The sequence below is a fragment of the Phodopus roborovskii genome, unplaced genomic scaffold, assembly GCF_943737965.1.
Source record: "Phodopus roborovskii unplaced genomic scaffold, PHOROB, whole genome shotgun sequence".
NCBI lineage: Eukaryota > Metazoa > Chordata > Mammalia > Rodentia > Cricetidae > Phodopus > Phodopus roborovskii.
This window is the reverse complement of record NW_026126480.1, coordinates 53,874,005-53,900,831: the sequence shown is the minus strand read 5'-3', so window position 1 is coordinate 53,900,831 and position 26,827 is coordinate 53,874,005. Positions and strand designations below refer to the sequence as shown.

At 43.7% G+C, this 26,827-nt stretch overlaps 2 protein-coding genes across 6 annotated transcripts; both read left to right on the top strand.

Annotated features, from left to right (window-relative positions):
- Positions 1 to 275: 275 nt before the first annotated feature.
- On the top strand, positions 276 to 17,645 carry Rbm14 (RNA binding motif protein 14). Of its 3 annotated transcripts, none has more exons than XM_051193590.1 (3): positions 276 to 745; positions 7,350 to 8,814; positions 17,557 to 17,645. In XM_051193590.1, the coding sequence occupies exons 1-3, from the start codon at positions 409 to 411 to the stop codon at positions 17,558 to 17,560; spliced, it is 1,806 nt and encodes a 601-aa protein (XP_051049547.1). In that variant the 5' UTR covers positions 276 to 408; the 3' UTR covers positions 17,561 to 17,645. The 3 variants fall into 3 exon arrangements, with proteins under 3 accessions (XP_051049547.1, XP_051049546.1, XP_051049548.1); XM_051193589.1 differs by lacking the exon at positions 17,557 to 17,645 and adding an exon at positions 9,552 to 10,456 and having other exon boundaries at positions 278 to 745; XM_051193591.1 differs by lacking the exons at positions 276 to 745; positions 17,557 to 17,645 and adding exons at positions 1,062 to 1,214; positions 9,552 to 10,456.
- Positions 17,646 to 17,661: 16 nt separating this feature from the next.
- On the top strand, positions 17,662 to 26,703 carry LOC127228659 (RNA-binding protein 4). Of its 3 annotated transcripts, XR_007835039.1 has the most exons (5): positions 17,662 to 17,889; positions 18,920 to 19,342; positions 23,825 to 24,503; positions 24,697 to 24,822; positions 26,290 to 26,703. XR_007835039.1 is itself a non-coding variant. In XM_051193592.1 (4 exons), the coding sequence occupies exons 2-3, from the start codon at positions 18,931 to 18,933 to the stop codon at positions 24,493 to 24,495; spliced, it is 1,083 nt and encodes a 360-aa protein (XP_051049549.1). In that variant the 5' UTR covers positions 17,663 to 17,889; positions 18,920 to 18,930; the 3' UTR covers positions 24,496 to 24,503; positions 26,290 to 26,703. The 3 variants fall into 3 exon arrangements, 2 of the variants coding, with proteins under 2 accessions (XP_051049550.1, XP_051049549.1); XM_051193592.1 differs by lacking the exon at positions 24,697 to 24,822 and having other exon boundaries at positions 17,663 to 17,889; XM_051193593.1 differs by lacking the exons at positions 24,697 to 24,822; positions 26,290 to 26,703 and having other exon boundaries at positions 23,825 to 24,504.
- Positions 26,704 to 26,827: the final 124 nt, after the last annotated feature.

Here is a 26,827-nt window from a genome sequence, read left to right as displayed (position 1 = left end):
TTTCCTTGGGGCCCTGCCGGTTCGCCACACCCCGGCCAGAGGACGCTCGCCTACTAGGCCTCTGCAGACTCAGCCCGGGCGCGCTCCCTCGCCGCTAGTCCTCCTTTCCCCTCCCCCCGGCGGCGGCGGCGGTTGGTCGCGCGCCTCCGTGCTTTTTCCACCCCCTCCGATAACAAGCGGGCTCCAGGCCCTCTGGGATTGGTTGCGTCAAAGGGTATCTTCTGTCAACCTCTTTGATTGGCTGCTGTAGATGCGGGATGCAGTCCCCAATTGGCTAGGTTAGAGCGCCTGCGCGGCGGGGTTCTCGGTCGCCAGCCATTCCTGTGGAGGACTGCGGGTCGTTCGGACCTTTTGCCTGTCGCTGTAGGAGAGATCCCGTCTCTCCGGAAAGGCGGCTACGGCGGCAAAATGAAGATCTTTGTAGGCAATGTCGATGGGGCAGATACGACGCCGGAGGAGCTGGCAGCCCTCTTCGCGCCCTACGGCACGGTCATGAGCTGCGCCGTCATGAAACAGTTTGCCTTCGTGCACATGCGCGAGAACGCTGGCGCGGTGCGCGCCATCGAGGCCCTGCATGGCCACGAGCTGCGTCCAGGTCGCGCGCTCGTGGTGGAGATGTCGCGCCCAAGGCCCTTGAACACTTGGAAGATTTTCGTGGGCAATGTGTCGGCTGCATGCACAAGCCAGGAATTGCGCAGCCTCTTCGAGCGCCGTGGACGCGTCATAGAGTGTGACGTGGTAAAAGGTAACGCGGGAGCGCGCTCGGGGGGTGGGGGGGAGACGCGCGCGGCGCTTTCAGCCTATTAGCCACGCCCCTTACTCAGGGGTTGTTCCTTGCGGTTGGGAATGGTGGGGAAGTGCGCGGGAGCGGTTCCTAAGGTGCAGGGGTCTAGTTGGAGGCAACATTCATCAAGTGGGAGGAGTCGGCTGTGGGCGGGTGCAGTGGCTCCTGCGAGACGAAGCCACGGGGCTGGGGACGCGCCAGAGATCTGCGAGTGTGTCGGGTTGGAGCGGCAGTGCATTTTCCTGGTTGATACGGCCTGGTACCAAATGAAATTGGGAAGTGATGGGCCCCAGCCGGACCGTGGAGCGGGGAAAATTTCGCCATTTCCCCACTTCCTCTCCAGACATCGGTCAGATCAAGGGGAAAGGTGGGGGCTAAAGTCCCGAGGCCTCTCTGAGGTTCCCTCCTGACGAATGCTCCCAAGCGGAAGGTAATGGGGCCCTTGATTGCTTTTCGGGTTGCAATCTTTATTATTATTGGCTGTCATGGATTTGCTTCTGGGTACCAGAGGAGTCTTTTCTAAATCCACTTGGCTTTTCAGTATTTCGTGGGTTAACATTGGCAGTTTTGTGCTTTACAATTCTCGGCCCTCTCCCTTTACATCTTACCAGCTGGAAGCCTTGATTTTGTTTATTTTATTTTATTATTGCACGTGGAAGGGGGTTGTGTTATGAAGCCTACCCCCAGGTAGCCTTAACTTGCCAAGTTGGTGCCTCAGGGCACAACTGTTTTATAAGCTTGGTGAGATTGCAAAGGGTTATACTCTGGCTTTCGGTTGAGAGAGGCATGTGAGGTCTCTGTTAAACTTGGACTAAACATTGCTTGAATAATTCTTAGGACATCTCTAGTTTTCATTTTCTTTGAGGAATTGTGTCTTTTAGAGACCCCATTGACTTTCTCAGGTTGGAGTCTTAGACTTTACCTCCTAAATGCTATTCTTTTTCGTTGGCAAGATTTTATGGGACAACTCAGGGTAGTGTCTGTTTCATTGATCAGAGTTAACTTTGCCCTGTCATTTTCAACAATGCAATCTGGGAGTGTCCTGTTATGTCTTACTTCTGTTGTATTCCTGTCTGCTCATGCATGCCCTATGGGAAATTTTGAGGCCAGAAAATAATGTGGGTGTAGGTGCTTGCTCATTCTCATCAAATAGTTCAGGAAAGTCACAACTTTTAAGCCATTCCTTGTCTTTTCTATATTGGGGGGGTGATTAAATTTCCCTTGGGTGTGCATTACTAGGAAGAAATTTTTGTCCTACATTGATAGTGCATTCTGTTTTCCTCAATTCAGGTTATATCTGGAATGAGACTTTTCTGCAGACTTCATAGATTTTTGCTTCTGTTTAGAATAAAAGAGTGATCTCAGTTTGGGACTTGGCCAGGATGGGATATATGAGCTTTTAATGAGAGTTTTGTGTTTAATTGACCTAATTTTTTTTTTTTTTTTTTTTTTTTTTTGTGGTTCTTAGGTAGGGGGCTACTATGGAAATCTAGAATCCAGTACCTCAGGGGACAGTCTGCATTGGAATTCATATGGATCAACAAACTTTTTTCTGAGATGGTAGAGCAGAAATTTGCTTGACTTTGTTTGGGACTGACATTAAGTGGAAGTGAGGGTGGTGGTTGATAATAACTTCACATGTGATATAGAACTCTAGGTAGATTCCCTGTGAGAGTTAGAAATTTCGTGTATTTTTTTCTTTTTGGAAACATAATCATAGCAGAACGACCCTCTAGGCTGATATGACATAATAATGTCTATACTTTGATATAAAAGATTTGGTGAGGATTTGAGCATACTTCCACTGATGCCATTCTCTTTTGGGGTGAAAGATTTTTAAAGTTGGGAGTGTACTAGAAGAGACTGGGTCTATAAATACCTTACTCTTTTTTGGGAGGGGAGGCTGAGGATGGACATTTGGTTGAGTTGTCAAGTCTTTGAAAAGAGCAAAAGCTTGATCTTACAGAGTGGCCAGCTCTGTTTTATTTCACAGGAGAAAAACATAGTTGCTTGGTTACTTGAGTTTAGGTATGATTTGTAAAACAAAAACCTCCATAGCAACAATGATAACTGTTCTCCACAGCTATATATTGTAGGATATTTAAAGATGAACAGTTTCAGAAGCAATACAAGTTTCAATGGAGGTCTAAATATCAGAAAAGAAAAATACTTTTTTTCCTCTGGTTAGCCATTTTCTGTACATAGCTTGTAACTTTAAGTTGAAAGTATTTAGTCTTTGTTTGGGAAAACTCAGTTTCTGATACTCTTTGCTAGCAAGATTGTGGTGCCATCACACCATAGAAGGTCCTGAAAACATTACTTGCTAATCATTTACCCCCCCCCCCAAGGGATTATCTGTGTAGTCCTGGAACATGCTTTGTAAACTAGGTTGACCTTGAACTCAGGGATCTGCCTGCTTCTGTCTCCTTCCTTGATAATCTTAATGTAGTGATTTCTATCAGGATTTTGGGTCTTCATTCTAGTAGTTGGTTTCTGAGTGTCTGACAGGTCTGAGGTTGGCTGCTTACTGAGATGAAACTTACCCTTGGTGCAGTCTCATTAACTAAGTTACAGACCGCCTGGGCTTCTACTAACTGAGATACATCTTCAGCATGCACCCTCCCTTCGGCTTGTTTTACTTTATGTGTATGAGTGCCTGTGTATATGTATGTGCACTACATCCATGCCTGATGCCCACAGAGATCAGAAAAGGTTGTCTGACCCCTTGGAATTGGAGTTAGGGATGGTTGTGAGTCTCTGTGTGAGTGCTGGGAACTGATTCTGGATTCTCTAGAAGAGCTTGCAGGTCTTGTAGAGAATTCAGAAGTCACTTCTCCAGTTCCCGTCCCTTTTTTGAGACAGTGTTTTATTCAGCCCAGTCCTGATCTCGATTGCCTCTGACTCCTATGAAATTGGTATGTACTTCGATGCTCACCTAATATTAGACATTTCCTGATAAAGGTTGACTATATTTGTATCAGAGGCCTTTCCTCATTATAGCTCATTTGGGCAGTAATTTTAATTATTCATTTGAAAGTACTGATCCTTTCTCCTTCCTTTTCCCTCCTGCTTTTCTGTCCTTCCCCTTTTGCCTTTCATTTTTTTGTGGTATGGGGGAGGGGTCAAACCAAGGTCTTTATACTTGTTATATATGCACCATCACTAAGCTACATCCAAGTTTTTTTTTTTTTTTTTTTGTTTTCAAGACAGGGTCTCACTATGTAGCACTGGCTGTCCTGGAACTCACGGTGTATACCAGGTTGGCCTCAAACTCACAAGATCCACCCAAGTGCTGGGATTAAAGATGTTCACATCCCCCCACCCCCGTTCTTAAACCTCAGTTTTTTGATTTGTCACTTACTTTAAGCCCGCTTTTTAAATTAAATTAAAAAAATTTTTTTGAGACAGTGACACACTCCAACCTCTGGTCATCCTTGCCTTTATCGGCCTGATTGCTAGTACAGGGCTGCTATCACATGCAGTACAACACTGTCTTTTAAACTCAAAAAGCAGATGTAAGGTGTAGATGATGAGAGATGCAATTTCTCTTGTAAACCCATTGAAATTTTTCTTAGGTGTTTTGTCTAGCTCATTTTTAAATAGAATGATAAGGAAATGTGTGGTCATGGTGCTGCATGCCTTTATTTTGTTAAGATTTTTTTTTTTTTTAATTATTTGTATACATGGAGTCTAGAAGTAGAGGACATTGGATCCCCTGGAGCTGGAGTTACAGGGAATTTGAATCACTGGAAATGGGTGACTGGTGCCTGCTCTTAGCCACTGAGCCATCTCTTGAGCTTCCATTGTATGCCTTCAATTCCAACATTTCGTGAGTTCAGTCAGGCAGATCTCTGTTGTGGATGCTAGTCTTGTTTGTGCCAGCCAGGATTATATAGTGAGGGGGACAAAGATGAAGAAAAGAGCAAGGTTCCTTTGTCTTTAACAGGTGTTTGATTGTCTCTTTCCACTTCACCTTTCTGCTCCATCTACCTTTAAGGTCCAGTTAATCTTGATATTTTTTTTTTTCATTTTGAGTGGGTGTTTCTGCTTGTCATTACATTTCCTGGTACCTATAGTTAATCTTGATATTTTTTTTTTTTTTTTTCATTTTGAGTGGGTGTTTCTGCTTGTCATTACATTTCCTGGTACCTATGCCATTCCTGAGGTGAGTTCAGCCTTTTTTCTCTTTTTCTTTTTTCTTTTTTGTTTTTTTGATGGGGGATGTCTTTGTAGCTCTTGCGGACCTCTAACTCACCTTCTGTTTCGCCTGTGTGCAGGGGTTGGAGGCAAGCTTTACTACACCTGGCCTCTGTTTTTAAAGGTATCTTAGACCACAACTGCTATTTTTAGCTGATTGAACCCAAAGTGGAGATCAGCAATCAAAGGACAATTCAAATACCCTGTGGCTAGGTGGGAAGGAACATTTAGTCTTTTCTAATGGTTTAAAAAAAAGTCAGCTTTTGACCAGGGGGTCATTGTTTGAACTAGGAGTATCAATCTTGGTGTTCATCTTGTTCTTAAAAATTAGGCCTGGCATAATGGTGTACTCCTTTAATCCCCAGGAGGTAGGGGTAATCTCTGTGAGTTGGAGACCAGCCTAGTCTACATAGTGAGTTCCAAGACAATCGGAGCTACATAGTGAGGCCCTGTCTCAACCCCCTTCAAAAAATATTTTATGTGTGTGAATGTTTTGCCTGCATGTGTGCCTATGAAGTTCAGAAGACCACCTGGAACTGGAGTTATATACAAGTGGTTGTGAGCGACCCATGTGGGTGCTGAGAACCAAACCTGGATCCTCTGTAATGCAATACGTGCTCTTTACTGCTGATCCAACTCTCCAACCTCATTTTGTTCTTTTATCGTATTAAGCAGCTTAATGGTTGGTTTAGGTTTGGAGAATTGTCATACTTCTTTATTCTTCTATAGCCATTTAGACCTCACAAGGCATTTATTCTTACTTGAACCTCTAACCTGAGGTCAGTAGGATAAATTTTTCCAATGGGAATAAATGGTAAATTCTGTAAGGTCACCTAACAAGTCAGGGATGAAGGGATCTAAATCTGGGCCTTGTAATATATATAGCCCAGGACCCTTTGCAGTATACTGTACTTGGCTTCAGATCCAGGGAATGACTTGTTCTGAAAGTCCTAGAAGTAGGATACTTTGTTGGAGGCCATACACAATAATGTATTTTATACAAATGGAGCCTTAGTAATTCCATCCAGGTAACTGTTTATTTCTTGAACTGATAGGACAGAGATTGAATCCTGGCTCTTAGATTGCTTAAAGTTTAGGCACATGTCCAAATGGAGTTAGGGCCAGAACCTTATTTCTCAAGGACGGGTTCCTTTCATTGTTTGTTTGCTGATGGCACTGTTACAGTTTGTGGTATGGATTATCAAGAATTTCATCTCCTATATTGTAGATGATTAGAGTTCTCAGATCAATATTCTGTCTTAGACTTTTCTCCCAACATAACTTACTCAGGTCTTTAATGATAGAGAGTCTAGGTAGGTAGCTGGTGATATTGCTCAGTCATGAACTGGTACGTATGAGGCCCTTCCTGTGTTCAGTCCCTGGCTTTATGGCCCCCTTCCCCCTCATAAGGCAAGTGCCCCTTAAGGGTAAACCTGAAAAATAAGTAAACCTTCTTTTAAGGGGGAAGGTATTCTTCTGTCTCTTAAAGAGGAAATAGCAAAGGAAGCAATGTAGACTTAGATTCCATTCCCATATCTTATTGACATTCATAGGGTCTAGCTTCTGTCCAAGTTAGTATTTTTAGTCATACTATGCAGTCCTGCCCATGGACTTCTCAGGGATGAAACAAAGGGACATGGAAACGCTAGCAGGGCCTTTGGACCTGACATTAATACATTGTTTTATAGCAAACCACATATAAACTTGGAGCATGTTTGCCTAAAAGGGAAGAAGGTTGTCCTTTTTCCTGTTGCCTCACAGGGTTATTGAGGGGTCCTATATGTGAGGTGAATGTGAAAACTGGAAAGTAATATGAGAAGGGGAAGGTTCCATAGGAGGGATTTTGTGAATGTTTGCTTCTTGTAGTCTCTGTTTTTGGTAATTGGACCTAGAGTGAGAAGTGAGTCATGCCAAAGTGTGAGTAGTTGTTTCTAGTGTTTTAAGCTCTTAGCTTCAGAGATGAGTGGTAAGTAGTTACTAGATGTGCGTGAATTAGTAATTGAGTGATCTCAAAATGATTTCTGTGTTTGCTTGCTGGTTTATATTTATGGACTCTCTGAAGATTTTTATCCTGTGTTGTAGTTCATCTTTGCTTTTCTTTTTCTCACAGAAAGTTAGTTGATTGAGGTGGCAGGGGGACAAGGGAAGAAGGCATAGTCAAAGGCGACTGCTTGAGACAGTCAGAAGCTTTGTTTTATATATATATATATATATCAGCTTCATTTCATGACATACTCAAGCTGAGGAGGGTTTGGAGGCCTGGTTGTAGCTGGCAACAGCTGGGTGCTGTTGTGTGTCCAGTTTGGGACCCAACCAGTAGCATGCCCTGCCCCCCTAATTGCTAACCCTCTGTCTGCTGCTTTATCAGACTACGCGTTTGTTCACATGGAGAAGGAAGCAGATGCCAAAGCCGCCATCGCGCAGCTCAACGGCAAAGAAGTGAAGGGCAAGCGCATCAACGTGGAACTCTCAACCAAGGGGCAGAAGAAGGGGCCTGCCCTGGCTATCCAGTCTGGGGACAAGACCAAGAAACCAGGGGCTGGGGATACAGCATTCCCTGGAACTGGTGGCTTCTCTGCCACCTTCGACTACCAACAGGCTTTTGGCAACAGCACTGGTGGCTTTGATGGGCAAGCCCGTCAGCCCACACCGCCATTCTTTGGTCGCGACCGCAGCCCCCTGCGCCGTTCACCTCCTCGAGCCTCTTATGTGGCTCCTCTGACGGCCCAGCCAGCCACCTACCGGGCCCAACCCTCAGTGTCGCTGGGAGCTGCCTATAGGGCCCAGCCTTCTGCCTCTTTGGGTGTTGGCTATCGGACTCAGCCCATGACAGCCCAGGCAGCCTCATACCGTGCTCAGCCCTCTGTCTCCCTTGGGGCCCCATACAGGGGTCAGCTGGCTAGCCCTAGTTCCCAGTCTGCTGCAGCTTCCTCGCTTGGCCCATATGGTGGAGCCCAGCCCTCAGCCTCAGCCCTTTCCACCTATGGGGGTCAGGCAGCTGCAGCTTCTTCGCTTAACTCCTATGGGGCCCAGGGATCCTCCCTTGCCTCCTATGGTAACCAGCCGTCCTCTTATGGCGCCCAAGCTGCCTCTTCCTATGGGGTTCGTGCTGCTGCTTCATCATACAATACACAGGGAGCAGCTTCTTCCTTAGGTTCCTATGGGGCTCAGGCAGCTTCCTATGGTGCCCAGTCTGCAGCCTCCTCACTAGCTTATGGAGCCCAGGCAGCCTCTTACAATGCTCAGCCCTCAGCCTCTTACAGTGCCCAGTCTGCCCCATATGCTGCACAGCAGGCTGCTTCCTATTCTTCCCAACCTGCTGCTTATGTGGCACAGCCAGCCACAGCTGCTGCCTATGCTAGCCAGCCAGCTGCCTATGCTGCACAAGCCACTACCCCAATGGCTGGTTCCTATGGGGCTCAACCAGTTGTTCAGACCCAGTTGAATAGTTATGGGGCTCAAGCATCGATGGGCCTGTCAGGTTCATATGGAGCTCAGTCTGCTGCTGCGGCCACTGGCTCCTATGGCGCAGCAGCTGCCTATGGGGCTCAGCCTTCTGCCACCCTGGCAGCTCCTTACCGCACTCAGTCGTCAGCCTCATTGGCTGCCTCCTATGCTGCTCAGCAGCATCCCCAGGCTGCTGCCTCCTACCGTGGCCAGCCGGGCAGTGCCTACGATGGGACAGGCCAGCCGTCAGCAGCCTACCTGTCTATGTCCCAGGGGGCCGTTGCCAACGCCAACAGCACCCCGCCACCCTATGAGCGTACCCGCCTCTCCCCACCCCGGGCCAGCTACGACGATCCCTACAAAAAGGCTGTCGCCATGTCGAAAAGGTACTGTATGCCCCCCCTGCCTCAGCCCCCAGCTGGGGCTTAGGGCAAGGGGCTGAGGTTGGCATGGGAGGGAAACAGGAGCCATCGGCCCCTCCCTTAGTCTTTCTTCTGTGGGATGTCCAGAGGTCACGAGGGTGAGTGTCTGAACGTTTCTGGCCATCAGGGATTAGGTAGAGCATAGTGCTCAGTCAGGGTTGATACCAACAACCTAGGGCCAGGAAATGTTACCATTCTACGATAGCGTGTTGTACTATTGGAGCCACTTTTCTGCAGGAATGACTCAGCTTTTTCCACTGTCTGAAGGATCCTTAAGCCCATTCCCTTGTCCTGGTTTTGGTGGGGTAGATGTGAAAGAGTAGTCCTTTTGGCACTCACTGGCTGAAGGCAAGCTTATGAGGTGCGTTCACCCTGGGAATTTGGGGACCCTGCTTTTCGTCCGTCGTTTTGTTGATGAACCAAGGTCTTTTTGTGCAGGGCCCATGAATGGGGATAATTTGGGAATGTAGACCAAAATTCACCTTGACCAGTTTGGAAGCAGAGACTTGGTTTCCCACTGACTTGAACCCAGGTTTGATTTCTTGGCCTGGATAGGATGATGAACTTTCTGACAAGGAAACCAAATGGTTTGAGACAAATCTGATAACACCCTCCCTGTCCCCAATGGCATCTCCCCTAGGCCCACCTGGAGCCTTCCCCTCAACTGTCTCATTCACCAACTGTCTTCTTCTCTCGACTAGGTATGGTTCCGACCGGCGTTTAGCCGAGCTCTCTGATTACCGCCGTTTATCAGAGTCGCAGCTTTCGTTCCGCCGCTCGCCGACAAAGTCCTCGCTGGATTACCGTCGCCTGCCCGATGCCCATTCCGATTACGCACGCTATTCGGGCTCCTATAATGATTACCTGCGGGCAGCTCAGATGCACTCTGGCTACCAGCGCCGCATGTAGGGCCATCCTGGGGATGGGGCGCCACAGGAAGGGAGAGAGAGGAAGAGGTAGGGTAGGGTGCAGACCCAGGTTATCACCCTGTTTCATACCTCTCCCGATGGTGGTTTTTCATCCCCTCCCTCTACCATGTGGGCCTTCCCCAGGAGAGGACCCTTTTATGTTTGGCAGTAACCTGCTTTGTTTTCTTTGCCTCAGCAGCACATCTTGCTACTGGCTTTAGATCTGCGGTTTTCCCTCTACCCTGCCATCTCCCCAGAATGGGTATTTCTTATATATATATATATTTTTTTTCCTGGCTCCCTTTTATTTTTCTGCGCGATACTTATGGTTGCCTGGAGGGTGATACAACCTGCAGCTGAGGTCGGGCGGCGCGTTTTTCTTTTTAGATGTGAGGGAGGCCAGGAAAGAGTTACTTTAACCATTTCCTATGGGCCAAGCTATGCCAGCAGTCCGGGGGAGCCCTGGTTGTCCTCTGTAGAGACTGTTGAGACTGAGATCCAGTTGGGACAGTCAGTTGGTATGTGTCCAAATCCCTGCTTACCACTGAAGTTTTAGCTGATGGTGACTGGCATAGTCCCAATTCCCTATCTCCCCAAGTAGGTGGTGTTAGAAACCTTGATTTTTTTTTTTTTTTTTTTTTTTTTTTCTCTTTTGTATGGACTACAAATAAAACTTGGGGCGATTTGTGGTTTGGAAACCTGGTTGTCATTGTCTTGATTGCACTCAGTGTCAGGTGAGCCAGTTTGACATCCAGGAATACATGACAGCTAGAAGAAAGGCAGCCTGAAGACCCAGAGTGGGTACGGAAAAGTGCTTGAATGTGGGATTAGAATGATTCCTTAGTGTCCCATGGGATTAAGCCCATTATCGTCTTAAATAGCATGCCATCTTTAGAACTGGAGAGTTCAGACCAAGTGGTTGAACTTTCTGTCAGGTTCAGTTGATCACATCAAAATTCAGTAAACAATGCCCATTTTCCTCTGCTTATGTTTGACTAATGTCCATGACTTTTTCCCAGTTCAGGAAAAAAACAAAAAGCAAAAATTGCCATCTAACAGCAGGATGGTTCTGGCTGAGATCTGGCTGGGGTTGGGTAATGGGCTGCTGCAGTGTTGACAAGAGTTAATGAAGGCAGTAGACTTGAGTGAATGTTGAGGCTGGGACCTGGGATAGGAGCCATAGTGGGGTGGGGGTGACGTCACTATCCGTCACTGCCTTGTGGTTGGAGAAATGAGGGACAAGGCAAATTTGAAGCATATGGGGCATTCTGGCCAATCCTGGTACTTCGCCTGTTGAACTTCACCACGGAGCATCCTTCCTGTGTCCTGCCAACCTCGGTCATCACAACACCTGAGACTCCTTTTCCCTGTCTGCATCTATTATGGTTTTTAGATGTCTTCTTGCTGGGTTTATATCTGAGGGTTTTGTAAGACATACTCATGAGAAGAGGCTGGGGTGCAAACATAATCAAGTAGGAATGCTGAGAATTGAAAATTCTTATACTTTTATTCTAGAACTTGTCTGGGAAAGGGGTGGAAGATCTGGGCAGTTTCAACCGGAGATAAGATGGAGGCTTGAACTTGATGGGTAAATGAAAGAAGACTGGTTAAGTGGAGTGATAACAGAAACCTGATACTTCTTGGGGAAGGTGCTTTAGAGACTTTTGGGGGCCTGCTGGACTAAGATGCCTTAGCAAAAAGGCTGTGCACGTGTCTACGTGCGTGCATGCATGCGTGTGAGAGTGACTGCAGCTGCCAAATAGATTGGGTGGGTTGTCTCTGCCTCTTTCATTAGCTTCATAGGAACTTGGCAGTGGAGTAACTTGTCCCAAATGTCTTCTTCCTTCTGCCCATCATGTATAAAAATGCCTCAAAATCGCAAGTTCTTATTTGTGGCTAACTGGAATAAATCAGGAAGTATTGGGTCAGAGCTCTTTGATTGGCTTCTCTCTCTGCTCATCGCCTTGCCTTCAGGTGCTTTGCTGCTCATTTCCATTCTTCTGTAGGCCTGGGGTAGAATGGGAAGATATTTTTCTCTGTGATGGTAGAGTGATCTGAGGGCTAAGTTACAGGCCCGGCGTGACTACTCTGGGGGACCAGAGGGTTGGATCTAGGGCTGGGATTGTGGCCTATGTACTTAAAGTATTTCTTCATCATTTTCCTTTTTCTCCAGTTCTTGTCCTGCCACAATCACAATTTCATGATTCCTTAAAAAAAAATAAAATAAAATAAAATAAAAATAAAAAAAAAAATTCCAACAACCCCCACCCCCAGCCAGCTTACTGTGTTCCCGGGGCCAGTGTTGAACCCAGACTCTTCAAGTGATTTGGCTTATTGAATGAGTAACTGTTGGCCATCTTTAGATCCTGTTACCTTGTTGCCTCAGCCCTCAGGGTTCTCATTCAAGCCAGAAGGAGCTACAGAGCTGTATCATTTGCCATTTTCCTTTCTCTTGCAGATTGTTTAAAAACATTTTATTTAAATTATTCATCTGTGTTAATTCTCTAACCCACTCATACGTACTTTTTATAGATTTCTGAGTTTCAAGTTCTTATAACTTGGGGAAATTTGGATTTGGTGAATGGGCAGAAATGTAATGAGTGTTTTAGGGAAATGGATTTTCATCATATCTTCAGAACATTCAGCTTCTACAGAACATATTACCTCCATACCATGGCCATATTGGAGAAGTTTTTGTTGGTTTATTCCTGGGACAAGACTACATAGAGGCTTTTAGCCTTGCCAGCCGGCCGTCTTCTGAGGTTTGGCTTTTGTTTTAAATTATGTTGGGTAGCCTAGGGTTCCATTTCTTGAAATAGAGGTGAATGAGACACTGTCAATGAGGAGCCAGTTTCTAGAAGTGTGCTACTTTTCTAACCATATCTTTACATAAATACCTCCCCCACGCCCTTTAATCCCCAGTTAAGCTGTGTCGGAGTCCTGGCGCAGCCTCTTGGTCTCTCTTATCCTATCAAGCCAAGTGGACAGTAGAGTAGCTTGGATGGGTAAATTCATACTGAAAATATATTTGCTGTACTTATGGACTAGTATTTAATAGAAGTTTGGGGTGATAGAGAAGATAACACATGGGAAGCTAATATTTATCTACATTGTGTTTTTAAAGACTCTAAATTGAGACTTTTTCTTCTGAAAGCTCTAAAGTTGATTATCAGGCCGATATCTGAGTCATTTGAATTGTGTAGCTATAAAGCTGGAGACGACAGTGCTTGGGAGCTTAGTCTTGGGTTGACTAGAGATTTCTACCCTGGAAAGTAGAACCTATCCCAGTGAACAACAGTTAATAGGCAATACTAGACAAAGGGTAGATTGGCTAGAGAATACTTTTTTTTTTTTTTTTTGAGATGGGATTTGATTTGAAAACTTGGTACTGAGAATTTTCTAGTAAAACTTGTCTCAGGTTTGAGACAGGGTGTCACGATGTAGCCCCGGCTGCCCTGGAATTCTGTAGGTAGACCAGGCTGACGTCAGAATCAGCGATTGGCCTGCCTCTGTCTCAGGGTACTGTAATTGAAGGTGTGCACTAGCAGCCTCAGCCTTTTCTGCTTCACTTTTTTGAGGCAGTGTCTTACCTATGCAAGGCTGGTCTTCCAACTCCATGGGGAGCTGAGGATGATCTTGAATTCATATCTTTCTGTCTTCACATCCCAAGTGCTGTGGTTACTGACAGGTACTACCATGCCCAGTTTATATGGTGCTTGGGATTTGAATGACTCTTAAGGACTCCTTGCTAAGAAGCACTCTACCTACTGAGCTGTTCCTCTTCTGACAATGATCATGGTTCTAAATATTGCATTAAAGTCTTTTTGTTTTGGTTTTTTGAGAGAGGGTTTCTCTGTATTGCTTTGGAACCTGTCCTGGAACTAGCTCTGTAGACCAAGCTGGTCTCGAACTCACAGAAATCCGCCTGGGATCAAAGGCGTGCGCCACCCACCAACACCCGGCTAAAAGTCATTTTTTTATTGACCAACTCAGAAATATAAAAAGTGATAATTTTAATACCAAAAAGTCATTTTTATATGTTCATTAAAATCAGAATGCATTATTTCTCTTGTAATTATTATTTCATATTAATATTGGAAACAGTGAGTGAACATATGACAAACGAGGGTATTATAATTTACTAAATCTTATCTCTTGCGGCTACAGATACGGCTCATTGGTTGAGTGCTTTCTGCTCTTGCAGTGAGCCCCGGGTTTGGTTCTCAGAACCTACTTGGCAGCTCACAACACTTACTTAACTCTAGTTCTAGAGCATCCAGTGCTCTCTGTGGGTTCTGTACATGGTCACACACACATAAAAAGAAATTCATCTTAGTAATGAGACATTAGAATTTGGGGACACTGAGATGACCTATAAAGCACTTAGTTGTGCAAAGGACTTGGGATATAGTTTTGAGTGCAGCACATACAAGTCATATTTAAATCTCAGTTTTTGCTATGAGTGGTGCATAGTAATGACTTAAGCTTCTAGATCACACCAGTTTTGGTGACATCACCCCCTCCCCAGTCTCTGGTGACACTATTTTGTGTTCAAGGATCACATTCTTGTTTATGGAAAATAAAGAAGTCTGAGTATAAGGGGAGTAGAAATAGTATAGCTGACAGTGGGATTGGAGCAGGCACACTTGACTTCAGTTAGACTATCGACTCCCTGTGAACATCCTTGAAGGATACTGGCTTTTCATTTGGAATTTGTTAAACTTGTAACTCATTCTTTGACCAGGGGCCAGTTATTTACTAGAAGTGTAAATTATTAGATGGATGTGTTGACTAATGGCTTTAATTCTAGGACTAGAAAGGCTGAGAATTTTTTGTTACGTTGCTAGGGAGTGAACCCAGGTCCTTCTTGCTAGGCAGGCATTCTATGAATGAGTTACATTCCCTACGCCTGACAGACAAGATGATTTAAATATGGTATTCCAGGACAGTGAGATGGTTCAGACAGTAAAACTGCTTTTGTAGGTACGATTATAGATAAGGTTAGAGGGTTTGGATTAGGTGCCTTAATTTTTTTTTTTAAGGGAAAACAAGTTCCTATATTTGAGAGTAAGCTGTGGTTAATAGATATCAGTATGAAAACACTTAATCTGTAGTTAACCTCTTTATCTAAGGCATCATTTTGCTTTTGTCTAAGTTATGATGACTTAATCACCAGTTTTTGGTTTCAAAGAGATTGGAACTTTATTCTAGGTGATAATAAGAGTAAGGGTATATGCTTAAAATAGTATTGGTAACTTTTTTTTTCTTTGAAGTACTGGGATTCCAAACTAAGAACTTCACACATGTTAGGCTCTTATCATTGAGCATATATCTCTCTAGCCTGCACACCTGTTCCAAGATCTTAACATGATACTGAAAATTCAATCACTTCCTTCCTCATAGTTACCAAAAAGTTATCTCATGCATTAGTTCCTTAGTCAACACATAATTGAATGTTTTTCATGGAGGGTATATAAATATGAAAAAATGAACAAGATAGAATTTCAAGTGATAGTAATTATTTACAAAAGTAGCATGAAGTGATGAGTTACAAGTTGGGGTCCATGCATTTAGATAGAGTGGCTAGTAAAAGATCTGAAGAAAGAAGTTTCTATTCTAAATAGCTAGGGATTATAAAAACCAGTCTTTATCTGGAGGGCTAATCAAGCAAACTGAGAATGTAGTGAGAACCTGGTTGGGTAGATTGTTAGGACATGAAGAAGTTTGAATATACCCACAAAGTCAAAACTATGTAGGTTTGATTAGCTTGAAACTTGCAATGTAGACCAGGCTGGCATTGAACTTGCAGAGACTCAACCTTCTCTGCCTCTCATGTACTGGTATTGCCTAGTCAACTAATAGATGTCAAAAACCAAGGAGATGGTTTCGATGTGGGGGTTGGTCATAGGGTGAGGTCTGGTGGTCTTAATGTCTGCATAGTGGCATGAATTATGATCCTTGAATTATTACTAGTCTCTACCTTCAAACCTATAGAGATTCTAGTTTAGTGAATAAATTGGTCTTGTATGCTATTGCAAGTTTTTTCAGGGATTTTGGCATAAGAAAACCTAGAAGATTAAACTGAGAAAAGGATTTCTATACTATATGCGTTTGTGGGTACATAGGAGTTGTGGTAAGGTAGTGTTAGACCTCCTCAGAAAGGTTCAGTGAAGGACAGTAGAATTGATTATATTGATTACTGACCTCAGGTGGCCTTTACTTAGTCTCAAGTACATCAAAGTGAAATGAACCATCAATAATGATGTCATTTTGATTTTTTTTTTTGGGGGGGAGAGGGCTTTCCTGTGTAGCCCTGGCTGGCCTAGAACTCAGTCTGTTCTAGGTTGCCCTAGAACTCACCTGGCTCTGTCTCCCAATTGCTGGGATTAAAGTCATGATGAGGTTTGTTTGTTTGTTTGTTTGTTTGTTTTTTAACATTCCAATCCCAGTTCCCTTTCTGTCCTCTCCTGTTCCCCTCACTTCCACATTTTATGTCCCATCTGCTCCTCAGAGATGGTAAGGTTTCTCCCCTAGAAAGGTACTCTGTCCGTCCCATCATTTCCTTGAGGCAGGTATATTTTAACTTTTTAAAGACACCTTTTCCATATTTAAATTATTGGCTAGTTTTCTGCTACTGAGTTAGGCTTATTTTCTGTTTTCTTTTTGTTTTAAGGTGTGTGAGTGTGTGTGTGTGTGTGTTGGGTTGTAGTATGCTGTTTGTGTTATTTCACTCCTGATCATTCTGCTGTCATGAAGTTCCCCTGCTTTCTGCCTATTCACGTTTGAGTTATCCATTCAGCACTTTTCCCTTTTATCCCCATCTTCAAAATCTGCTTTGCAAAGGGTCATAACTAAAGTTGCTTGCTCATTGAGTATGGGATTATATGAAGCAGCCAGTGGGTGAGAAAAATGTGATGAGGGATTGGACCCTGTGAAGAATGTTCGTTTGTACTTACCGCTGATTGTGACAAAGTCTTTTTTCTTCTAAGGTCAGTTCTAGGGAGTTTAAACTTAAAGCTCTGGTTAATGGCACCCAATAAAACCAAACAAAACCAAACTTTTGCTGTTCCCGTTTTTGTGCTTTTGTTTTTGTTGCTGTTTTTTTTTTTTTTTTTTTTTTCCCTCTTGGTGGGGTGAGGTTGGGGTGGGAGGGTCAGTTTTCATGTTTGCACACCTTTTCGGGTGGTGGGAGGCTAGCGGGATCTTTAACTCCATCCAGTGCCCCATCAGTCTCTGGCAGCTCATTTCTGGGTCAGTACACCGTAATTGAAGCTGGATCTACGGACTGTTTGAGAGTTCTTCATCCGCCTGGTTTTAGTTTCTAGGTAGCTATGGGACTCAGGAGGGCTAAAGTGGAAATTGCCCAAAGTGGAGGTTGATTTTCAGTAGGGGCGGGTGCTTGGCTATTTATTGCCGGAGGTCTATGTAGGCTGGACCGAGGTCTGTGTAAACTGGACGGATGCAATATCCATGATGCGGGGTGTAGTGATGTTCAGTTGAGAAGATATGCGAGATCTTGGAATAGAGGACTGAATACTGTTAGGGTGTGCACGTGGAAATGGTGGAATATGAAAGTTTAACGAAGTTGAGGCCATGAAGCTTCTAACTGCTACACTGAGGCTTTTGCTTATTCTGCCTAATGGCGGGCCGCACTTCGAAGAAATCCACGTTTGTAGCTCCTCCCGCACATGGACCTTTTGCCCAATCAGTGGCTTCGGTTTCACTAGGCTGGGTGCTCATTGGCTTTGGTATAAAAGCTCCGGATTACTGACGTTTCCACCTCTTCCTGGCCTCTCAGGTAATTGGCGTTCGCGGTAACCAATCAGGAAGAGGATCGCCGGGAACGCCCGCCTTTTACTTTACCGAACGTCCAATCCGGTGGTAGGTTCGCCCCCCTTCTTCTACCCAGAGTCACTGCTGTGGCCGCCGCCATTTTAGCATTTTGTCAGAATCTTCCGTGCTGCGAGTAGGAGGATCTGCAGATTTCCATGTGGTGAGAGACTCCAAGTCCTCCTACTGTGTTCTTTGCACTGTTAAAACTTAACTGACTCCCTTGGGCGTCAGGGTTGTCAGTTGGGTCGCGGCCTGCGCACCCGTTACTGAGAGCCGACCTCGGTCCTCGACTTGTGCGGTAAGCCTGAAGCAGCCCTTCCCCAAGTCCCCCCCTCCCCCCAATCCCTGGAATACCTTCCTTTTGTCCACGTTATCTTTTAGTTTGTTCACTTTCCTATTTAGGATTTTTTTGCCTAGATAACTACTAGATTTAGAGATGAGAATTTCTCATGCCTCAGGCAGGGCGTTGTTGCCTCATGAACTAATCTATAGCACCCATCTTTGACCAGGCAGTTTTTCTTAATGTTTTCTTAATGTAGGAGCTTCATTGTAATGATATGTCTCCCAAAAGGATTTTCCCTACGTGGGCACTTTTCTGTATTTACCATACTTTTTATCTGGTTGATCCCAGTGTTCACTATTCCTAAGGAAACCCCTAAACTTAGCTACTGCAAGGTCCCCGTTCCCAGAGACTGTTGCTAAGAAAGGAAGAGCTAATTAGCAAAGAGGTTAGGATTTTGTTTTCTAATGGTCATCATAGTGGGCTGAAATGCTCAGTATATGTAGCTTTCATTTATACTCAACTTCCAGCCCTATTTTCCTCTTTGTCTGGGCCAGGGGATGTAGCCCAGCGGCAGAGCTCTTGCATATAATGTACTGTGCTGTATTGTAGTGTGATGCCCAGCACCACAAAATCTCTATTGTTTACAAAAGACTGCCCTGTAAGAGAACTCTTTTTTTTTTTTTTTTTGTGAGAAGTTTTATTACAAAGGGAAGAGAGGAAGAGAAAAGAGGTAAAGAGACAAAAAGACAGAGAGGACAGAAGAGAAGAGGGGGACAGGAGAAGTCCTGTCTGCCCCAGGGGAACAGAGGGAAAGAGAGCAGAAAGAGCTAGAGAACTCTTTAGTAGAAGCTCTTGTTGAACTCCGTGTTGGTTATTGTTTGAAGATGTGAACGTAGGCACTCCCAATGAGAGCATTTTTGGCATTATATGCTAGAGAAAAAAGAGGTAATAGCAGTGACCTATTTATGTATCTATCTAATCTAAACTGTCTGGTAGTTACTATGGATTTAGGTCTTCCGTTAAAAATCTTGTCATTTACTTGCAGGCTGTGTGGAGATGGTGAAGCTGTTCATTGGAAATCTGCCCCGGGAGGCCACAGAGCAAGAGATCCGCTCACTCTTCGAGCAGTACGGGAAGGTGCTGGAATGTGACATCATTAAGAACTATGGCTTTGTGCACATAGAGGACAAGACGGCCGCTGAGGATGCCATACGCAACCTGCACCACTACAAGCTGCACGGAGTGAACATCAATGTGGAAGCCAGCAAGAATAAGAGCAAAGCTTCAACCAAGTTACATGTGGGCAACATCAGTCCCACTTGTACCAACCAAGAGCTTCGGGCCAAGTTTGAGGAGTATGGCCCAGTCATCGAATGTGACATCGTGAAAGATTATGCCTTTGTACACATGGAGCGGGCAGAGGATGCAGTGGAGGCCATCAGGGGCCTTGACAACACAGAGTTTCAAGGTGAACCACTCTCTTTTGGTGGTAGAGAGCTCAACACAATGTTATTAGGAAGAAATTGGATTAGTAAAGAAAGGGTTTGGGATAGAAAGCTTTTTGCTGGCTGATGAAGGCGGGATGGTGCATTTCTTCAGCAAACATTTTTTGTTTATTTTGTGTGTATGAATGTCATAGCATGCATATGGAGATCAGAGGACAACTTGTGGGGAGGGTCTGTTCTCTTTTTACCTTGTGGGTCCCAGGTGGTTAGTGAGCCTAAGAAGTCAGATGACAAAGGCTTTTTTTTACTCCCTGAGTCAAGTCCATTGACCCTCAAAGCCTTCAGAAAACAGTGCAAGAAATGGGTGATGAATTTCTTAAAAATGGAGAATGGTGATTTGGAGGGAAAGAAAACAGTTGATTTTCATTTGTAGCTTTTAAGGCATTTGAGTCTGTTGTGAAATCCTTTCTCTCTGTCCGGCAGTGGTGGTGCATGCCTCTTTAATCCCAACACTCAGGAGGCAGAGGCAGGCCAATCTGAGTTCCAGGCCAGCCTGGTCTATAGAATGAGTTCCAGGACAGCCAGGACTGTTTCACAGATAAACCCTGAAAGGGGGGAGGGAGTGTGTGAGATCATTTCTCTGATGCCTTTATCTTCTTTTTCCCTCTTTTACAGAGAAAAGTGCTTTACTCTGATTTTTATTGGCTCAACAGAGCATCACCATTGTGTTGCTTTCAATAGAGGAAAATCCAGAGAAAGCAATATGTCAGAGGCAGAATATGGGTTATTTGGGTTAAGCTTCCATTCTGTCCCATTTCTTTACAGTAAAAATAACGAGCTTTTGAAAGGCTGTGGGCTCTAGTTAATTTTGTTTTGCATCTGTGCCAAGGAGTTACATTTTGAAAAACACTTAGAATCAGAAGACTGATTTTAAGAATCTAGGGGAGGAGGTATTGGGATTTGGAACAATAATGGCAATGTCCTTCAGTCAGTTTCATGTGAATGAATGGGTAGATTGGCTTAGATTGGCGGGCAGGGTAGTTTGGGTGTTATCAGGAAGCCCTGGTTAGCTGAATTGTTTTTGTGCCCTGAGGGCAGCTTGGATGTTGATGGGGACTATCAGTTGATTTGGGAGATTTAGTTTTATTTTAAGATCAAAACTTTTGTCAATAGTGGCATTTAGAAGACTGTTGAATTTGCCAGCTGAACTTTCAACTCTTCTCATGATTTTAGGTTCCAACAGTCAGAAACAGTTTTTCCTAAGGTTCTGATAAACTTCCAATTTATAGCATGGTTCTGGAACTCATAGCTGTATTTCTTAAGAGGGAAAAAGAAATATATAAATATATATATACATACACACACATATACATATATATACATACATACACACACACACACTTTGAAATATTTATCTGTGTGGCCTACAGAAGTCAGAAGAGTGTGTCAGATCCCTTGGAACTGGAGCCAGGTGGTTGTCAGCCATATGGTGATATAGGAACTGAACTCACATCCTTTGGAAGAGCAGAAAGTGCTCTTAACTGCTGAGCCATCCCACCAAAACTATAACTATATTATTTCTCCCCCACCCCTTCAATATTTAACTTATTTGTGTTGCTTGAGTGTGATGTGTATGTGCACAGCATGTGCCCAGTCCCCCCCCCCAATTATATTTCAAACCTGGCTATATTAACACAAAATAGTGGCCGGTTCTTTTCTTTAATACTACTATTGTTGAACAGTGCTTTACTGTTGTCTTTGTTTATTTCCCTTAAATTGAACCTTCTGAGAGTCTGATGACATCTCTTCCTCCCCCATGTGACAAGTGCCCTGTGTCATGGGCATTACTGTGTATTATTAAAAATGTCACAGGTCTCTCCGGTCTAGTTTGCTTTCTGTTTTTAATTGGAAAGATGAGAGTTATTTTGTCGACAGCTTAATTGGAAGCAGCAAAGACTGTTTATGGAGGATTCTGGTGTAATACCTGATTTTAATCACAAAAGAGGTGGTGTCTACTGGTGGCAGTTATATGTGTAAGGGGAATGAGAGTGTGGCCTGTTTGAGGGCAAGTATTCTTATAACTGGGTTTCTGAAACTTGGGCTCTGATGCTAACCTATATTTAGTTAATTTTACACTATATACCTTAATGTTATGTTTCTTAAAGATACGGTGCTAGAGATGCTAGTAAGTGCTACTGAGAAACAACTGGAGGCCATCGCTCCCCTCCTTTCTTCATTATATTAACAGGTTGGCCTTAAATTTGGGTTGGGCTTAAGCCATTTTCCTGCCTCGATCCTCTTCTAGGTGCGTGTTCCCCAAGCCCCAAGCATTACTGTTTCTTTTTCTTTCTTTTGTGTGTTTGTGTTTGTGGCACACATGAGTGTGTGCAAGGTGTGGGTAGTATTTCAAGACAGAGCTTCTTAGTATAACAGCAGCCCTGGCTAGACCAGGCTAGCCTCAAACTCACAGATCTGCCTGCTTGTGCCACTGAATATTGGCACAAAGAAAGTTCTTTTTGTGAGCCAGGCGGTGGTAGAGAACACCCATAATCTCTGTACGGGGGAGGCAGAAGTAGGTAGATCTCTGTGTTCAAGGTCTACAGAGCAAGTTTCACAGGCTCCAAAGCTCTGTGAGAAGCCCTGTCTCAGAGAAAAAGAAAGAAAAAGAAAAAATTTTTTACCTGATTGGTTCTTTCCCTTTTAGCTTATTACAGTTGATTATATTCTCTTTTTTGCTTACCTACATGAAGGAAACATGAGTTTAGATTTAAAAGATTTTAGGTCCTTTTTTGAACATCAGAGTCAACAAATTTATAGATTAGGGCATTTATCAGAGTGACTCTGTCTTAAATGTGTTTGTTGTTTGTTTCTTAGCTGCATTTCCCCCCTAATTTGTTATGTTCTAAAGTTCCCCCACCCTAGGCAAATGTCATGGTTGTTTGTTATGGCTTGTAAATACCTAATTGCCTTTCTTTGTTCTTTTGATGATTTGTAGCCTAGATTTATTAAGCTTACCTGTTTATGTATTTTGTTAGGATCTAATTTTGATTTTTCAGGTGAGATTATTTACCACTTCCTCTGCTGCTAGAGAATCCATCCTTCTAGTCACTTTTTAAAAAATTATTTTTTACTTTTTGAAATGAGTGCTTGCCTGTATATATGTATGCTTGGCACCTTGGAGGCCAGAAGAGGGGATTGATCCCCTGGAAACTGGAGTTACAGGTAACTGTGGTCTGCCATGTGAATGTTGGGAATAGAACTTACTTCTGGAAGAGGAGCAGCTGGTGATCTTAACCACTATGCTATCTTTCGAGCCCCCTTCCTCTTTTATCTCTTTAATATACATGTTTGGGTACATTAGAATCATTACATTGTAAAGATTTTGCTGTATTTAGATCACTTTTGAATTCATTTGCCAATAAATTTGTTGACATTAGAAATTTCTTAGTTGAAAGATTGAGATTTTAGTTTTAACCTTTATTGTAAAAGTTGCTGCTTTTCTTTTATTAGGGCTTTCAGAACTGTTTTTCAGTTTCAAAATAACAATTGTGAGTTTCAAGGACAGGTTGTGTTTGGAGCATGTTCTTAGAATTTAAAGTTCTTGCTTGATATTTGAGACAGGCTGTGTGTAACTCAGATTGGGCTCCAGTTTGGCCATTCTCTAACCTCAGTAGGATTAAGGTGTGCCACCATGGTCAGCTTTTTTCATCTTCGCTATTAAAGGAAAAAGCACTATAATTCTGCCACTCTTGAGCAGTTTGTTTCACTAACATTGTTGGCTATTCTTTGTTCCTTTCTTGTCCTCTTTTATTTAAATGCACTTTGTATGTGTTGACAGCTTGCCCAATTTTCCTTTGACCCTCTGACTGGAGATTCAAATTGTAGATAATCCCTGTTAGAATGATTATTAAAGGAGAAGGAACAATTTAAAGAGAAGACCTTCATCTTGTGTCCCCAGACTTACTTCCTTCATGACTCTTCCAAAGATCTAGCTTGAAACTTGACTTCCAGGCTCAGCTTTGGAACAAATCCTGATCATTCTTAAGTGATGGTAACTTTAGCATCTCTTTGATTTGGGGTATCCATGTATAAAATTGGCTCAATAGTTTTTTCTTAATGCAATGTTGATATAAAAGATGGGAAAGTCAGATTTTTGGAGCACTTTTTAGTTTGATTGTATTGGGCCATTGGGGTAGCTGATTTTTTTTAGTTACTTGGCAGTGGATTAAATCTCTCCTTTATGAGCAAGAGTAGAATTTTTAAACAGTAAGCTGGTATTGATAGCTATAATATTTCTTCTTCATCTGGTTACCCTTTGCTTGAAATTGGGTCATTTATACAGGGTCTGTATGTTGGGCTTCTCCCTTCCCCAAAGAAAGTCTTTTTGACAAATTTTCACAAACCAAGAGTTGTTTAGGTAAAGCTATTGCTGTGACCAGAGGCTGGGGTAGGGGTTTGGCCTATTACTTCGTGATAGCAACCCTTCTTGCGTCTGTTTCTTCAAGGCAAACGAATGCACGTGCAGTTGTCCACCAGCCGGCTTAGGACTGCGCCCGGGATGGGAGACCAGAGCGGCTGCTATCGGTGCGGGAAAGAGGGCCATTGGTCCAAAGAGTGTCCAATAGATCGTTCGGGCCGCGTGGCAGACTTGACTGAGCAGTATAATGAGCAATATGGAGCAGTGCGTACGCCTTACACCATGAGTTATGGGGATTCATTGTATTACAACAACACATACGGAGCGCTCGATGCCTACTACAAGCGCTGCCGTGCTGCCCGGTCCTATGAGGCAGTGGCAGCTGCAGCTGCCTCTGCATATAACTATGCAGAGCAGACTCTGTCCCAGCTGCCACAAGTTCAGAACACAGCCATGGCCAGTCACCTCACCTCCACCTCTCTCGATCCCTACAATAGACATCTGTTGCCGCCTTCAGGAGCTGCTGCAGCAGCAGCAGCTGCTGCTGCTTGTACTGCAGCTTCTACTTCATATTACGGGCGGGATCGGAGCCCCCTGCGTCGCGCTACAGGCCCAGTCCCCACTGTTGGAGAGGGCTACGGTTACGGGCATGACAGTGAGTTGTCCCAAGCTTCAGCAGCCATGCGGAATTCCCTGTACGACATGGCCCGGTATGAGCGGGAGCAGTATGCGGATCGGGCACGGTACTCAGCCTTTTAAAGTTTGAGGTGAGAGTGGGGGGTGTCCTCTGTCGGTTTTGCCATCCCTCCTGAGGCTTCAGAAGGCTCCTGTTAGTCTGCTCTGCTTGCTTGCCTTCTGTAGGGCTAATGTGAGGTTACTAGCATGGTTCAGTTTGTAGACAAGTCCTTAAATGCTAAAGCGTGAAGTAAACATCCTTTGTTCTTGTGCCTGTTTTTCCAGGGCTTCTAATAATGGGAGTCATTCTCATTGTATTTGTGTCTGGAACAGCAAACAATGGTGTACTGGTGAATCTTGGGTCAAATCTGTGTGCTGTAATTGACCCGGGATCCAGACATTCAGACTTAGGTGAGCTGCTTCTCAGAGTCTGTCGAGTTTCTTAGCTGTGTGGCACTAGTTTTGTTGAGTTTGCTGTATTTCATTATGCTGTGAAAGGGTTTGATAGGACCACTAATATAAAGTTCATAACTAGTTAACTGATTATTATTGTTCAAATCCTATGAAGACCCACAAAGTGGCATCATCTTAATCTTGAAGAATATTTCTCAAAGGTTTCTGTTTTAGACATTTAAAGAACTTAGTGATAAATTGAGGCTGAGAATAGTAGAAAACATTTCTCACAGAGTAAGGAAGTCTGGCATGAACTTCAAAGTCCAATATAGCTGCCCAGTCCAGTTTCATGTCCTTAAAAGTCCAGTTTTGTTATCTTTTATTCTATTGTGTTGTCTCTTATTTTATTCAGGGTTTTAATTTTTGACCTTGGGTTCCACATCGTTGGATTAGGGTAATGTGGTGGTGTTTAAGTGTACATGGATACCTGTGTTTATCCCTTGGTAATAGTGACTTCTAGGTTTAGGAACTTTACCATGAGCACATCATTTCCTCATCTTCCCATTAGTTAAGGACATTTAATACTCAACAACTTTATCTGAATCCGTTTGACTGTGACAGTCTCGCTTACAGTCTAAATTGACCTTGAACTTCTGCAATTGTGCTTCAACCCTAAGTGCTGAGATAGGTGTTTACCACCATGGTGGTGCTTCTGTTTTGAATACATCCTCTTTTGATGTTTCTTGTCAGCTTTGGGCTTTAGGGTTGTTGTACTTGGGGTACTTTTCAGTTCTTTTAGTTTTAAGGAGCCCTACTGTGTTCCTGACTTTGTCATAGAGCCTTAATCTTGTATACAAGTACTTTGACGTCTTTCAAGTTAAGGCAAAAATTATGTGGCTTGCCCAGGTCCATTGGCTGATCTAAATGACTGATTGGGGTTTGTAGACGTGGATTGTGCTGGACGAGAAACTTGAGTGACTTGATGTAGCTTACACATTCTCCAGTGTCTTCTTTTAAAAGTTTGATATGTAAATCTTCAAACTTGTTCAGTTGATGCAACTTTTTTCTAGTTCTTGAATGATACTGTGTCCTTGGCAGTAATTCATAGATTGAAACATACTGTTGACTTTTTACCTCAGAGGCTAATTGGAACTTTCCTGTTTTTCTCTTCTCTGAGTTTGTGGAATTAACTTCTCTTGAGAATGTTAATAATGTTAACATTGAAAGTAATAGAATGTCTTCACTAACTATCATGAAAAATTTGCTGTTTAATTTGGAGAAAGGCCTTAACTGGGGGACTGCTTAGCCTTCCCAATGACTCTCTGACCTTCAGACTATTCTCATTTTTAGAAATTATGTTAATACTAGGGAAGGGTTCAAGTGAATAAAAGTGAGTACGACTTTGTAAGATGTTCTTTGAAGTTTCTAAGTGGGAAAGCACTTTTGAGCTTTGCTGTAAAGCCCCTGTACTGTGCTCTCTTTCAGGTGGGATGTGTGTGGGCTGAAATTCCGAGCTGCGGTTGTGCATGAGAATACACCCTTCGTGGTACCCCATCTCCGGGACGTTCTCGGCTCTGTGCGTTCAGTCCCTCAGGAACCATGGACCTTAATTTACCTTGTTAAGTTCAGACATTCTTTTTCCTATTCTCCCTCCTGCTCAATTTCCTGTTCTGTTTATTCTTCTGTAGCTTTCCATTCATGTTCTGTTCTCCCAGCATGCCTCCTCTGCAGAAACTGGTGGTGGCTGTGCTGTCTTTTCCCTGCCTCCTGACTGTAGTGGGTATTGGATTTGGGAATGACCTTGCTGAGAATCACTGCTACAGGTTTTCTATTTTGGCCCAAAGGCTAGTCCTAGAGTTTTGGATCCCTTTCCAGTGAAATAAATGGTTTTTCAAATTAGGGTATGTGTGCTTTGAGAAAGTTCTTATTTGGACTAGTTTCTGGGTTCTTTGTTTATTTGTGCCTTGAACAGAAGGTGGGACGTGTTTAAAGTTTAAGCTACTTAGCTTTGGATGAGTAACAC